Genomic DNA, 17,473 nt, shown 5'->3' with positions numbered 1-17,473 from the left:
ATTAAAAAAAAGTAAAATATAGATTCCCACTTATAAAAAAAATTAATAATAATAATATTTAATACCAAATTAACGTTTTAATTAGAAAATTTACCAGAATTTATTATATGTATATTTCTAGAATTCATAAGAAAATTTATTTTTTTTCTCTCTCTCTCTCTCTCTCCTCTCTTCAATATGTATTGAAAGTAAAGTCTTAGTCGGTCGGCATTCCTCTAGAGGAAAAGAAAAATTTTCGAATATCAGCTAGTGAATTAAGACATGCACCACTTCTCAATTCTCTCTGTGTACGGCTCATATCAGATAGACATTCTGTATAAAAAAAAATAAGTATAAAAAAAAATAAGAGTAAGATCTGGCTAAAAGAATTGTGTGTGTGTGTGTGTGTGTGAAAAGAAGTCTCTTCGTTATGAAGAAATGAAAAAAATCTGCCAATTTAATAGAGTATTCAAATTAGCTTGAAAATGGTAGATGTCTGGTCAACTGGGAATCTCAGTTCTATTTAGAATTAAGGTAAGAAACTGCCGTACATATAGGTAAGAATATTAAATTGTTTGTTTGTGAAAAGTTAAAATTCTAGTAAAAATCTAAATAAATAGAAAGTGCTTGAAGTTCTACATATTGTAACATTTTCATTCGACTTTATACATATTCAGACTCTAAAGATTTAATGTTTATAAATCAGTAAACGATTGGGAATATATTTACATTAAAATATATATATACCAATACATATACAGGAAAGTTATAGGTTAAAATAAAATAAAAATAATTTATTTTTCTATAGATTAAAAAAAAAATTAAATTATCATCATTTTTGAATATATTTTTTTAAAAATATTTACTTTATAAATATAAAATATTTATTTATTTAGAATTTACATTTATTGAAATTGGAAGTATATCGATTTGTATATGAAATTTCGTTAATTATAATTATATGGATGAGTTATAAGAGGAAATATAGAGTTGTATTCGGGAGCAGTAACGTGTTAAATTATATTAATAAAAAAAATTATTAAAATGTTATTAAAAATTGACGATTTTCTATGTGAAACAACGTAAAAGTTTGAGTTCTAATTTCATTTTTTAATAATTTTAATTATAGATTTATATGGGAAATATTAAACGATATTTATTGAGAATTTTCCAAAGTGTTCGACTTAAAAGGTAGAAAGATATATATATTATCGCATCTAACCGATCTTAACAAGAAAATCCTTTAGAATGAAATAAAATTACCCGAGCCGGATTGATGTCCTATTGAAGAATGAAAATTTCCAGAGATAACTTTATCCTATCTTCAGTGCTAAAAAGCGAAACGTATGGTTCTATCCAACTCGATGCCAGTTTCACTGTCGCACTAATCATTACATCTAGACCAAACGAGCCACGGAGAAGCAGGAGAGATTTCCTCTTTTTTTATTATTTATTTTTTGTTTTTTTTCCTGAGAAAGGACCGTAATCTCTAGCCAATTTCTCATCCCCACACGGAGAGGTATCCCCGAAGCTACATCACCGACACAAACCTAACGATTTATTTGTATCGAGTACGTTGAGAATAAGCGCTAGAGCAACCCCGCAGGTCCTGAAGTGGACACTCAAACATGTATGGAAGCACATCAAAGGTGGTAGAAGTGGATGATAATTAACTTTAGGACGTTCTTTTTACTCTTTGATAGCGCATCGGCTGTGTTGATGTTGGTTAGTCAGTAATTAGATAAGTGAATTGTAGTTGGAAAACGCTTATTATCTGATATTAAACAGGAGTGTTGCCTGTACAATTGATTCCATGTCTCAGCTGGTAAAGTCAACGTCGAAACACTTGTCTATAGCTAAGAAGACTTTACGCATCTGCTATACTTTTTAACTTTTTGAAAGACGGAAAGGTTGAGGGAGGGTGGAAAATTTTCAGTTTGTAGAATGAGAGGGAGGGATGTTTTTCGTCCGTTTCCCCCCTCTCGATACCCATCTAGCTTACTACAACGCATGCCCTAGAGTAAATGCGCGCATGCGGAAGACAAGGCGCGAATGTCGATGAGCAACTCGTTAAAATCGCATTTTGTTGTGTGTTGGAAGACGTGAGAACATGCCTCCTACTAGGACTGATCCCGAACGCTAATATCGTTCGTTATCCTCTACAATGATTTAAGTCAAATGAGAGAACACTTTCACCCTCTTTCGATATCGTAGTTTATAGTATTGTTTGCTGTAGAGGGATAAAAGAGAACACGTGCTGACTGTACGGGTTATGATTCTATTCAATACATTTTCCGGTTGGTTTGTGATGACGACGAGTTTCTCTTTCACCAAAAGGATGCTTAGACTGTCTTCAATCCTAATCGCCACTTTACTGTATTTTCAAGGTGAGTTCTAGAAGTGAGATGCACGTGGTCACACCCTACGCTTAAACCGCTCACACATGGGGATGAATAATATAATTTATTTATTAGGGTGAAAAGAGAAAATATTATTGTAATTTTGGCTTACAACTGGCAAAAGAGACTCCAGAATTTTTTGGTATTGTGTAGGCCATCTTCAGGGGGTTAGGAGTATTCCAGACCATGAGATTTCTTTGGTAGGTTTGTATAACTATTATAAGCAGTTATTCGGTTTAAATGCATCCATATCCTGCCCTTCCCAGTGGCTTCTCCAGTGACTGATTCTTTTTTGGACCTCCCTATCTCAGCCTCAGAGGTAAATATTGAAATCCAAAAGATGTGATTACATTTTGCTTCTGGGATAGACAATATTTCACCGTCTGTAATTGCTTATTCTAGGACAGGGGTCGCCAAAGTGGTCAATATTGACCCCTGGGGGTTGATATAACATTATTGGGGGATCTATTATCAAGCTTATCCGTCTCACTGATTATCAGTTACAAAAATTATTATTAACAAATATACAATAAATGAAAAAAATGCAAAATTAAAAGAAATATATTAAAATAGTAAGTGCTTTTTTTTTGTGAGGTTTCGAAACTGTAGGAGGTCGACAATCAAAAACGTTTGGCAACCCTTGTTCTAGGAGTTCATTAGTATCTCACTTGGTTAAATTATTTAATCGAGTTTATGATTCTGCAATAGTTCCAAAATCATGGTTGGAGATAAAGATTAAAGTGATTCACAAAAAGGGTTTAATTGGTGATTCTACTAACTTTCGTCCCATATTGTTGTTACCTGTTGTTTGGAAAATTTTTACTTCCATTATTGCAAAAATGCTGGGTATATGGCTTAGAGAGAGAAATCTTATTTCACCTGTACAATTTGCTTTCCAACTGCAGAAGAGCACTTTTTGTAATATTCTAATTCTTCATTCCCTGATTTGTAGGCAACTTTCTAAGAAAAGATAACATTTGTTGGCTGCTTTCCTAGACTATGAAAAAGCTTTCGACAGTGTTATAATAGAAGTATTGGTTTCTAAATTAGAAATGCTTGAGACGTCTGATAAATTTATTAAAATTATCCAAAATTTATTCTCAGGTTTGAAGGCAAGGATTTTTACCAGTGTTGGGTTAACTGAGGTTTATCCACTAGAGAAGGGCTTACCACAAAAAGATTCTCTTAGTCCCTTATTGTTTATCTGCTATGTTAATGATATAGTTTATGCTTTTGATGACTTGAGTAATGATTCCATCTCTATGGGTGAATATGGTGTGCATTNTATATAATATTAATTTTGTTTAAGAAGAATAATTGTAAAAATTAATAAAATTTTATTTTTAGAAGGTGAAAATGTTAATTAGAAAACCATTAAACTTTTAATTTAGGGATTAAGTAAGTTATTATGAAACATCTTGTAATGATTATCTTATAAATTTAGCTAATTTTTATACAGTTGACAGTTTTTAATGTATATATGTACAGTACAGTACAGTATATACATACTCATGAGAATTTTAAATTGTTATTTAATTCCAAAGAATTTAATTTTTATTCATTATTAATTTTAAAATATAATATTTCCTTATGTAAAATGCATGTATTATATAAGAAAATAATTTAAAAACAAAAAAAGGAAATTCATATATTATACATGTTTAAATTAACTAATAAACAAATGGGAATTAAATATATAAAATTAGTTATTTAAATAAACATTTAAATTAATTTTTCCAAATATAAACTTTTACTTTATATATTATTATTATTATTTTTTAATTTAATACTGTTTAAATAAATTTTAATTTTTTTTAATGATATTTTGTATCAAAATTAAAATGTTTTCAAGGGTATAAAATTATTTTTATAAGTTATATAATTTGTTTGGATTTATGTAAGAAATGTTCACAAGTGATATAATTAAAGGAGAAATGTTTATGTTTATTTTAGATAAGAAATGTTGGAATGAAAATTACTACATGTTGGAATTATATGTAAAAATTGAGCAACATTAACTTAGTCTCAGAATTAATTACAGTATATAATTGGAAACTAGGCTAATTTTTGATATTTATGCAAACATAGTTCTAAAATTAACTTAGTTTCTACAATTTATATTCATATTAAAGAAAGACAAAAGCATTCTCAGAGGTTTAGGCTAGAAGGGAAGGAAAAGGAGAAGGTGAACAGACAGATCAAAGCAAAATGGATAAATGTTTTTCTCTTAAAACTAGAACTAGCTATGTTAATTTCTGACATTCAGGATTGCATAGATATCAGAATTTAGCATAGTTTACTATTATATAAAGCAATTAGTCTGAAACTAAGTTAAAGTTTGCTTAAAGCTAAATGATATTATATGAGCCCAAAGTTAGCATGTTTTAAGATTGAAACTAAATATTTTTGAGGAAAACTTCTTATATTTCATAAGAAATTTTGATTTAGATGTATTTATAACTTGATTTTAGCTAAATCAAAATAAACTAGAGAATCTAAAATTAAAAGAAGGAAAAGAAAAAAAAAATTTAAAACAAAAATTTGATTTAAAATGCATTAATGTATTATGATAAACAGTTAAAATTATGATAGGAACTGTCACTAACTTCAGCCAAAGTAAATTTTTTATATATAAACATACAAAAAAAAAACTATAATGTTAATTTATTAATATCCATTCTGAATCAACACTTTAATTATTCAAACATCAGAATATAACATTTCATAAATTTCAGAAAACATACAAGAAAAAAAAAAAAGAATAACATTTTAAAAAATCTTGATATAAATGTGTTATACATGTAAAAACTGAACAATTTATTAGAAGAAGCTACATTGATAAATAATAGTGCCACTGTTACTCATAAAAAATTTATATATTTTTCCAAGATATCTAAAACTATCAAAAAAATATATTTTTTTCCTGTTTTTGTATAAATATATATATGTATTTTGAGAGAGAATATAGTAATATCTGTGTCTGTATCCTCTTTTTTTTATGTTAAGTAAGGTAACATTGTTTGATTTGTAATGTTGTTACAGAGTTCCATACTATACCATTATACATTATATAATTTATTAAAATATATATTTACCATATTATGAGTGCATTTATTATTATATATTTTTTACTTCTTTTCCCCCATATATATATATATACTTTTTTCCTATACCTTCCAGCATATTATATAGTATTACTAACTGTAAGATATTGACGATAACAAGAAGCCTTCATCACTGTATTCTCTATGCCTGTATTCTCCGGAGTTTGCTTCTGACTTTATTTACTCTATTTTTCAGTCGTATTACAAATAAAATATTTATGCCTTCCGAACATTGATTTTATAACTTGAGGGGATATGCTTGGTTGCAGTCTCGCTCATAGGATTATATAGATTTTTTTGGATCTAAGAAATGCTGTTGTAAAAACCACATTTTAGCTACGACAAAAGGGGGACTTGTAGTTTTTCTCGCTTGATACTGATCCACACATGGATTCTGGATTTACGATCATAGATACTATCTGTGCCAATGATTTACATATCCCTTTACACCACTATCCAGCGTATGACAGGGATCGACAATAGAAGAAACCNAACAGCATCATATTCTTCTATCCCCTACGTAATAGTTCCAGGCTGATATGTGGTAATTCGAGATTTTAGCTCGAAGTTTAGGTGATTTTGCCAGTCGACATAATAATAAATATGTTTGCAAATTATTTTTATCCTTCTTTTAGGTTTTTTAAGTCAAAAATAATAGGTTTAGTCGTCTGTTATTATATTGAAATTGTTCCTGTAAAAGCGTGCGTATCTAATGCATTTATACTATTATTTTTTTATTATAAATGAATTAAATATGCACTTTTATTTATATAACGCATTATATTTATATAGAGAAGTCTATAAAGTATTTAAATTAATTTATTTAAGACATGTAAAGAGATAATTTAAGTTTATTTTTACGATAATATTTCGACAATTATTCATTGAATTCACTCGAAAATAGGTTATTATTATTCATTAAAATTGAAAAAAAAAAGAATTATTATTAATTATTCGAATTATTCAATAATTTAAAACAATTTTAGCTTATTTTCTGCAGCTTTTAAAAGTATCTAAAAGCCTATATCGCTCTGCTTCATTTCCTCGTTTCCTTATCTAGAATCGGAAATTCGAATTCGCCTTTTCATCATTATGCCTCTAGTCATTCAGTTTATCATTTAAAAACTGATACAAAAGGGTAGCAGTTTTCGTATACCTCCAAGCTAAATAAATGTTGTGCAAGCTGTCATTCTTACTGAAGTGCTTCTATTCATAATCTTAAATTTTTTTTTATATATATATCCTTCTCCGTTTGCTTTGAAATCAATTCGACAGATTGACAATAAATTTATTAGTAGACAATTGCTAAGATGACGATAAAAGCTAAATACTTGATTGTCATAAAGCGTAAATGATCTCGTGATAAATCGGAAATATGCTATTATTCATAAAATATAATTAATATTAATTTACAAACTAAAATTCTGTAATAAATTGATCAATAGTACTTAAATTAGTCATAAAGCAGTTAGGATAATTATTGGGTAATAAGATACTAATTTTAGTACGGTTATAGATAATTTGTATTAATATGCAATCGAATTAAGAGGTGTATATCTTGCAATAAAACTAAAAAAAAAATATATCGAATTTAAAAAGATAAATTCTAGTTTTTTTTAACTAGAATTGAGATGCTAGCTGAATAGAGTTTTTGGTAAATGTACTCATGCGAGCTTTTATTTGAGAAAGTAAAGATCGTTTAGCGATTGCAGATCCGATAAAAAATGATTTGTATCGAAATAAAATCTGAAAAAATGAGAATTAAAGCTCAGGAAGGAACAATCAGATTTTTCAAAGTTAATCAGATACAAAGTAACGCGACCAAATAAAACTGCCATCACAAGAATAGTGCATGTCATTTAACCAATGCCTATATTACACCACTTATTAAACAGATGGTGTATAGTGTTAGCTTTCTGATAGAAAACGATTTCTCAAGAAATAGGTGACCTCGTAACAAAAAGGAATCTATAAATTCGTTGTCCATTCTGTCAAGTATTTGACATATGAAATGATACGGATCAATGAAAGGAATCTTAACTATGCTAAACACAGAACATCTTTTAAAACTTATAATAAATCTTACGATTAATATGTAAATATAAATGATTGATGAGATATGAATAATATTTAAAGAAAAAAATATATGTTTTTTTATTAAAATAATAATAATAATAGCATATATAAACAGTAAATAGCAGCAATAACTACTATAAAATCTTATTATGCTATTTACAAATTAAAATAATGATAACAAAAAATAAATTTCAAATATGAAACTCAATAGCATTAAAATTCTTTAATTTAACAATGCATTCAATAATAAAAAAATCACAATAATAACTATTATAAAATTTAAAATAGGATAGACGATAATAATAATAATAATAGCATATATAAACAGTAAATAGCAGCAATAACTACTATAAAATCTTATTATGCTATTTACAAATTAACGTTTAACGGTAGATCGTATAGGAAATTAGATAATACAAACATTAAACTTAAACTGAATCAATAAATTTTTATTATATTAATTTGTTCTATATACTCAAAGTTTATGAGGTTAAGCTCATTGTTGTTAAAGTTACTTATAAAAGGTTTAATATCTCATAATACTAAGCCATTGTCTACTATTAGCAATACCCTTACTAAAAGATATTTTAGTTTAATATAATCCCTAAAAATTATATAAGGAAAAAGAAAAAAAATACATAATTAAGTAATTTATGTTCATTCACGTAATACAAATATATCACATTTACAGTTAATCAAAGTAAGAAAAAAAAAGTTATAAATTATGTTAAATTATGTTAATGAATTACATTCACTTTCACTTTACTTAATAGACTTTACTGGGATTTTCACTTTTCTTTTTCTTCTTCTTCTTTTTTTTTTTTAATGATAATTATAAATCATAATAAATAACATACACATTTTAATCACTAAATTTCATTCTTTTGTGTAGATTTTTATGAAGAAAATGAAGTATGTTGTTGTTTGCCTTATTATTATTTTTTTTTAAATATATATATTTTTTTTGCCTATCAAACTTTTACAAAATATATCAACAAAAGCAGGTTTAGGTGTGTACATTCGCTAAATGAATCCTCTGTTGACCTATAAACAGTGATTTTAAATTATGCGATGTCCGCAATATTTCAGTATGTTAAATTTTCAACCCTTAGCCATCATCAAAAACATCTCTTGAGAATAATATATCGACTATAAATCGTATTATGTAATACAAGTTTTGAAAGATTTTCTCTCTTTTATATTGACAAAACATAAGAGGAATAATTATGTAGATGCGAGCGTGCGGGTGTATATATATATTTAAAAAAAATTTTTTTCCTTTTTTTTAATTCTTAATAGATAAATAAATAAATAAATAAAACATGTTATAGAAGTTGTATACGTTATGCATCGACACGTGATAAATACCGTAAAGAAGTGTTTACACGCCATCTTCACCTCACATAGTCGATTAGTGGTATCTGGGGATGAATTTTAACGTTAAAGCATAAACTTTACAAGGCATCTAATGGACAAAGTTGATTTATGTACAAATGCTCTTTCCTTAATTAATCCCTTTAAAACAGATTAAACGAAAAGTTGACTCGACTATACTCCTTTACTTATACAGATACATATATACACACAAGAAAAAAAAAAATAAACAGACAGTAAAAAAAAACATTCCCCAGCTTTTAACTTTAGTGAAATTCTTTACTTTTTTCTTTTTTTTACTTAAATTATTTTACCTTTTTGAAGTATTTAACCCGTTGTTTTCGACTGGAAGAGACCTCCTTGATGCTCAACTTAGTGTCAGTGACAGAGGAAAGATACATAGCTCCCAAAAGCTATACACGCTTCAGTCAATTCGATAAGCGTTTCCAAGTCTTAATTGTTTTAATTAAGAACGTTTTCGTGAACGAAATTCTAAAGGATCTACATAAGTAAATTAAGGTGGATAAACAAAACAATAAAGTCGTCTATGTATACAGTAGAGAAACTTAAGTTGACTTAAAGAATTTGATTTTATTAAGTACAAGAACGAAATGAAGATATTTTTACAATTTAAATAATACAAATATAAATAAAATTAATCGTGTTATATACTACGAAAAGGGGGTAAAAAAAATTTATAAAAGACAATTTTCAATTATCCTTAAGCAATTTCTACTTTATACTGTTATATATATATTTTTTTTTTCTTTTCTTAAATTTTTTCTTAAAGATCTCTCTTTCTGATAAGTAAAAAGTAAAAATTATTTGTTTTTTTTTNGTAATAATTTATATTTAACTTAAGGTTTAATATTAAAATGTAATAATTAAAGTATACATTTGGGAGCATCTATAAAAAAATATAAGTTAGCAAAGAAAACACAGAACTGACAGATGCTCCTACTTTCTATCTATTGCTGCTGCACACTAACGTACAGTACAAGTCAAAAAGTAATTTTTGACTTGTACTGTACGTTAAAAATAATTTTTGACTTGTACGTTATTGTGAAGCCACAGAAATAAGTCAGATTAAAAAGCGCATATGAATTTTGTAAAAAATTTATTTATGTGCATCGAAAAAACAACCGATTCTGCTAAGTGTCAAGTTTACTTGCATCAAGACAGCAAAGCCAGACATTGACAGCTTTGATATTATACCTACCACACCTAAAAGAAGGGATGGTGTTTGGTAGACCATCCCAGATCAGACCTTTCTCGCCAAACCTGAACTGGCCTCACTTTTCCACCTGAAGACAGGTGAGAGACCAATCGAAAAGCGAAGAAGGAAAAGTCCAAGTAATTAAACTAAGAGTAGAAAACTAAATTTCTATAAGAACTCGAATCTTTAAGATCAAAGCACGCTCCCTCATCTGCAGTGTTGCCGCAATAAAATTTCAAAACGTACTGAAGCGCCTTCAAAAAATGTACTATTTTCCTTCAAAATGTACAAGTTCTATGAATACTTTGTTTACGTGCCTATATATATATTTAGGCACGTAATATATATATATATATATATATATATTTTATATATATATATATTACCTATATACTTTTTTTAATTTTATGGAAATTATACGCCGCTTTAAACTATTAAATGTTGTTAATTAAAGCACGTCTCTCTGCCAAATTATACAGATAATAACTATTTTATTTATTACCTATTATCAGCATCAGTTGTGATAAAGTTGAATTATTAAAGTCTGTTGTGCCTTGAATATTTATAATAATTCTGTTTACCTGTTCAAAATAGTAATATCAATAATTTTATTATATAATTTCTTAAATTAACAATTAATTTATTAATAATAATAATAATAATAGTAAGTTGTAAAAAAAACGTTGGTTTAACAACCAGTTATATTCAATATCCATACATAAAATTGAAAAGAAAAAGATGAAGAAGAAGGGGAGGAAAAGAAAAGGAAAAAAAAAAGATGAATGTATAACGAAAGAATGTATCGTTGTCAAAGTATGTAATAGTAAGTTTAATTCCATTTGACAAGTTATTCTCATACAAAGTAACGCGACCAAATAAAACTGCCATCACAAGAATAGTGCATGTCATTTAACCAATGCCTATATTACACCACTTATTAAACAGATGGTGTATNTAATCATGAATTTCACAAATCAGTAGTTTAAATATCAGTAAAATGTAGAGTTTTTTGTTTTGAATTACTGTGGTGTAAAGCATTATAATATTCTTATGTATAATTAATTCATTACCTACTGTATAATTATTATTCATTTATTTATTTTATTATTTCTTACAATAGAATTAATCACAGTTAAATTTTAAAAGTGGATTTTCTCTCGATAAAATGATAATAAATTCAACTAAGTTTCAACTATGTCAGAGATGAAAAAGAATTGAAAGTAGTGTTGATAGTGAAGAATGTCTAGTGCTAAACACTATAAGCTTTCGAAGGAAACATTAACTGCTAATTTATAGAAGAATATCTTTAATAAATTTTACTTTTACTTTATGTTACTTTGGATTTAGTAGCCTTAATTTAAGCTTAATTTACTATATTATTATAATAATAATAATAATAATAATAATAAAATCATAAAAAGTTTAGAGATTCATAAAGTAATTTTTATTATTTATGTTTAGAAATATTCTTGCATTAATGAGATATTTTGTTCATGACGGTAAGATAGACAGTTTTATAGAGAATAACAAATATATGAATAAATAGCCTCGTGTGCATGAATTGTTTAGTGAGCGTGAATCAATCCAATGAATAAGTACAAATGGATAACTGTAAGAATCCAATGAATAAATTTCAGTTATGTTAAATGTAATCTGAATTCTAGAAAATATTCATGTATCGAAATAAAAAAAACCTTCAATAAATGCATTTTTTTCTATAATTTAGATTTCATTCATTTATCAGAAAANTTTTGATAAGCAATTTGATTACACTATTGTTTCTAAATGAAAAAATAGAGAATAATACATATACACACGTATATATTTTTTATAAGGAAGCAACCGTTCTAGATCCATTTTCGTTTCTAAAGAACACCTTTATAAAAATAAAAAAAAGGTGTAAGAAATATATATATTTTTCTCTTTTTTTTACTTTTTTTTATTTTATCTGTATGAATATATAAATGCATGTTGACAAGTGGAAGGATAGTGAAAGCGGATAGTTGTAAAGATTGTGTTAGAGAGCATGAATGATAAAAAAAAATATCCATTAAGATTTGATGCAAAGATATTTTTGAAAAATGATATATATACATATATATCTACGCGTGTAAATGCAATATTATGAAAATAGTAAAAATATAACATGTATAAAAGTTCCTTTAGATAATATTGCATCTTGTAATAAAATGCTTGTTCTTCAGCATCTTTCATCACCTCATCCAAAGTGAATAAGAGAAGGGAAAAAAGCATAAGATTTTCTAAAATATATGTTACGAGAGGATCAAAAAATTATTAATTTTTTTCTAGGATATTCGAATATTTATTGTTGGATCATAAGGAAATATTTGGATTAATGTAAAAGATTCAAGCTTTTATTATGAATACTTCAACATCTGCAACCTAATTTATGGCATGGTGAAACGAAAGAGATACTTTAAATAAGGAGTAAAAAATTAATATATGTATCATAAAACTGATCCTTGAAAATATAATTTTTAATTCTGATCAGCTTTGGATCGAATTTCACGGAAGTAGAGAATTATCATTTTAATTTATGACTGCATCTGTTAAGAAATGGCATATAAATATATATATTTATATGTATATAATATAAAAATGATCTCGTACTGTGTTACGTTAACGAACGTAGATCAACTTATCAGAATTTATTCCTATAATAAAGGCATCTGTTGCTGTAATCTGGTATACTTTTGAAGTAAGATAGTCGTGTTTTTTTGCATATTATTTTATATATATTATGACGATAACGTTTGTTATAAAATCGAAAATGTAAGAAAAATATTCTTTAAATATTTATATAATGTTATTTCTTTGACGTAATTTTTCTTTTTCTTACGTACAAATTACATAATGTATCGCCAAGTAAACAGCATCATATTCTTCTATCCCCTACGTAATAGTTCCAGGCTGATATGTGGTAATTCGAGATTTTAGCTCGAAGTTTAGGTGATTTTGCCAGTCGACATAATAATAAATATGTTTGCAAATTATTTTTATCCTTCTTTTAGGTTTTTTAAGTCAAAAATAATAGGTTTAGTCGTCTGTTATTATATTGAAATTGTTCCTGTAAAAGCGTGCGTATCTAATGCATTTATACTATTATTTTTTTATTATAAATGAATTAAATATGCACTTTTATTTATATAACGCATTATATTTATATAGAGAAGTCTATAAAGTATTTAAATTAATTTATTTAAGACATGTAAAGAGATAATTTAAGTTTATTTTTACGATAATATTTCGACAATTATTCATTGAATTCACTCGAAAATAGGTTATTATTATTCATTAAAATTGAAAAAAAAAAGAATTATTATTAATTATTCGAATTATTCAATAATTTAAAACAATTTTAGCTTATTTTCTGCAGCTTTTAAAAGTATCTAAAAGCCTATATCGCTCTGCTTCATTTCCTCGTTTCCTTATCTAGAATCGGAAATTCGAATTCGCCTTTTCATCATTATGCCTCTAGTCATTCAGTTTATCATTTAAAAACTGATACAAAAGGGTAGCAGTTTTCGTATACCTCCAAGCTAAATAAATGTTGTGCAAGCTGTCATTCTTACTGAAGTGCTTCTATTCATAATCTTAAATTTTTTTTTATATATATATCCTTCTCCGTTTGCTTTGAAATCAATTCGACAGATTGACAATAAATTTATTAGTAGACAATTGCTAAGATGACGATAAAAGCTAAATACTTGATTGTCATAAAGCGTAAATGATCTCGTGATAAATCGGAAATATGCTATTATTCATAAAATATAATTAATATTAATTTACAAACTAAAATTCTGTAATAAATTGATCAATAGTACTTAAATTAGTCATAAAGCAGTTAGGATAATTATTGGGTAATAAGATACTAATTTTAGTACGGTTATAGATAATTTGTATTAATATGCAATCGAATTAAGAGGTGTATATCTTGCAATAAAACTAAAAAAAAAAATATATATATCGAATTTAAAAAGATAAATTCTAGTTTTTTTAACTAGAATTGAGATGCTAGCTGAATAGAGTTTTTGGTAAATGTACTCATGCGAGCTTTTATTTGAGAAAGTAAAGATCGTTTAGCGATTGCAGATCCGATAAAAAATGATTTGTATCGAAATAAAATCTGAAAAAATGAGAATTAAAGCTCAGGAAGGAACAATCAGATTTTTCAAAGTTAATCAGATTCTTATTTATTTTTTTATTTTTATTTTTTAAATCCTTAGGTATATCGCGAGAAGGTTGTTGTATCTTTTTTTTTAAATATAAATAATAAGCTTATAAGTTATGAAATTCGATTTTCAGTATAGTTTGTTTTTATTTAATGCTATTTTAAAACAAAAATTAGATTTTTTTTTTGAAGTTCAAAACATGTTTAAAAATTAAATCGTATGAAAATTGTATAATATATATATATTTATTTATTTTATTATTTCTTACAATAGAATTAATCACAGTTAAATTTTAAAAGTGGATTTTCTCTCGATAAAATGATAATAAATTCAACTAAGTTTCAACTATGTCAGAGATGAAAAAGAATTGAAAGTAGTGTTGATAGTGAAGAATGTCTAGTGCTAAACACTATAAGCTTTCGAAGAAAACATTAACTGCTAATTTATAGAAGAATATCTTTAATAAATTTTACTTTTACTTTATGTTACTTTGGATTTAGTAGCCTTAATTTAAGCTTAATTTACTATATTAAAATAATAATAATAATAATAATAATAATAAAATCATAAAAAGTTTAGAGATTCATAAAGTAATTTTTATTATTTATGTTTAGAAATATTCTTGCATTAATGAGATATTTTGTTCATGACGGTAAGATAGACAGTTTTATAGAGAATAACAAATATATGAATAAATAGCCTCGTGTGCATGAATTGTTTAGTGAGCGTGAATCAATCCAATGAATAAGTACAAATGGATAACTGTAAGAATCCAATGAATAAATTTCAGTTATGTTAAATGTAATCTGAATTCTAGAAAATATTCATGTATCGAAATAAAAAAAACCTTCAATAAATGCATTTTTTTCTATAATTTAATTTTAATTATTTATTACAAAATGAAACGGATGACTTTTTAAATCTGTGAATTTGATTTTCTAGAATTAATTTGAATTAAATTAATCGATTACAAAAAGTAATAGAACAGTTTTTCAAGAAATTTAAATTATATTTATCTATTACAAGTTAAGCAATTAGATAGAAAAATTATTTTTTCTATATATAAGTAAATTTTTATTTGTCCAATAAATTCATTTTTCTTTCTAGAATTTGGTTTTAATTATTATTTATTTAAAAATGAAGCAAACTATTTTTTTTTATCTGGAATTCGAAGTTCTAGAATTAATCTGAATTTAATTAATTTGTTAAAAAAGTAATATATTAATTTCTCTAGATTTCAATTTTTATTTATTTGTTCCATGAAAGTAGCCTAATTAGATTTTCTTTATAAATATAGAAACTTTTATTCTATAATTTAGTTTTTATTTGTTTAATAAAATGCAGTTTTCTAGAATTTAATTTTAATTATTTATTTTCAAATGAACCAGTTAATTTTTTTAAATCTAGAATTTGATTCTCTAGAAATTAATTTGAATTAAATTAATCTATCACAATAAGAAATAGATTAATTTCTGTAGAATTCAAATTTCATCTATCTATTGCAATTTATTAATAAAAATAATTTTATATAGAAAATTGACAAAATTATTTTGACATCATCACAATGCCAGGTTGCAATTTTTAATCATATGTTTAATTTATTTTATTTAAAATACGGTATATGCTCTCGATTTTAGTAGTATCTTGCCCATGTACAGTAAGTACAGTACATCATACTTTTCCAGATACCAATAGAGTCATGCTAGTCATCTATGTAACTCCATTCTGGAGAGAATTTTTGAATAGAAATAATGTGACTTCCGATCCAGACCGGAAGTTTGTGTACAGTTAATTTAGGCCTTCTTCCTCTAATCTTTTCATATTTGATCTCGAATTTCATCTATCTAACTTCGTTCTCGAGATTAAGGAAGGGCAGACAGACAGACAGACAGACAGACAGACAGACGTCAGTGGGAATTAATTTTCAAATTGTAGCCCAAAAAAGAATTTTTCTATAATTTAGATTTCATTCATTTATCAGAAAAATAAGATACATTTTTCTAGATTTCAGATTAAACTAATCTTTCACTTAAAAAGAAGAGAGTAATAAGTTAATTTTTTTCTACAATTTACAATTTATAAATGTATTTTAAAAAACGTAATAAATTCTTTCTATATCGAGTTTTAATCTTTAATTTAATCAATTGACGTGTACAATTATAATAAATTACGATGCTTTAACTTGTATTGTCGTGTAATAGTTTAGTACACAAGCTTAACTAGGTTATGTTATTAACCGCTTTATTCAGTATACAAACCGTTCTTTACTACTTATCAACATATGCCAAGAAAAATATTAAATTGATTTTACTTCAGTTTAAAGATAATTTATTACAATGATTGTTATTAATCTTATTCAAGCGAAACTAAATTTATATGACAAGCCAAGTTATTAGCATCTGAAAGATTATATTTAAGATTATTACACGATCTAGTTCATTTGGATTAATATATGGAAAGTTATTAATAGTGTAAGAAGGGAAGAGACAATTTTGTCTACAAGAAAAGACTCATTAGCATGATATCCAGGAAAGAAAAATCATATTAAAAATTCTACTAAAGATATTAATGCAATGTTCGACAGAAATCATTCGTTCGAATTCATTACACGCTTTTATAAACCTAATAAAATTAATCTTTATTTATTTTATTTTAATTTTTCTACGTAAATTCTATAGGGCAACATTAATATAATGTGTTAAGTGAGATAAGAGAACTTCTTCCAATAAAAATTGTAAATTTTTAAAGAAATATATCACATTTCAAACAGACTTTATAAGAAAATTTTATTTAAAAAAAAAAGAGGAAAATTGAAGAAATCAGTCAGACATTAAATTATCGCCATTGAAGAAAAATAAGCATTAAAAAATAAATAAAACTTTATAAAGTGTTAGTATTTTTAAACCTGTATTCATTTCCTGTATAGGAGTCTAGAATCGAATGAATGACAAGACATCCTATCCTTTAAATATTTACGTTTCTGTTCATTGTAGTTAAAATATTAAAACAATCATTTACTAGGTACTGAATAATTGAATAGTCTGTAGAAAGATCAGTCCCTACATTAGTATAAGAGATGATTACTAGGCTCGTATAGGCAAACAAAAAAAAAGGTAAAAAAAAGAGAATAAA

The 17,473-nt window shown here is 26.0% G+C and overlaps 1 protein-coding gene across 2 annotated transcripts in view; it reads left to right on the top strand.

The window, feature by feature from the left end:
- The first annotated feature begins 1,884 nt into the window (after positions 1 to 1,884).
- LOC111628570 (neuronal growth regulator 1-like) overlaps positions 1,885 to 17,473 on the top strand; it is a 106,758-nt gene continuing 91,169 nt past the window's right edge. For both annotated transcript variants that reach the window (XM_023372401.1, XM_023372395.1), the window contains exon 1: positions 1,885 to 2,366. In XM_023372401.1, the coding sequence (XP_023228169.1) occupies positions 2,252 to 2,366 (115 nt within the window). In that variant the 5' untranslated portion in view covers positions 1,885 to 2,251. The remainder of the gene's footprint in view (positions 2,367 to 17,473) is intronic.

This window comes from Centruroides sculpturatus, unplaced genomic scaffold, assembly GCF_000671375.1.
Source record: "Centruroides sculpturatus isolate CEXI.00-Female unplaced genomic scaffold, Cexi_2.0 scaffold34, whole genome shotgun sequence".
Classification (NCBI taxonomy): Eukaryota; Metazoa; Arthropoda; class Arachnida; order Scorpiones; family Buthidae; genus Centruroides; species Centruroides sculpturatus.
This window is presented reverse-complemented; position numbering and strand designations above follow the sequence as displayed.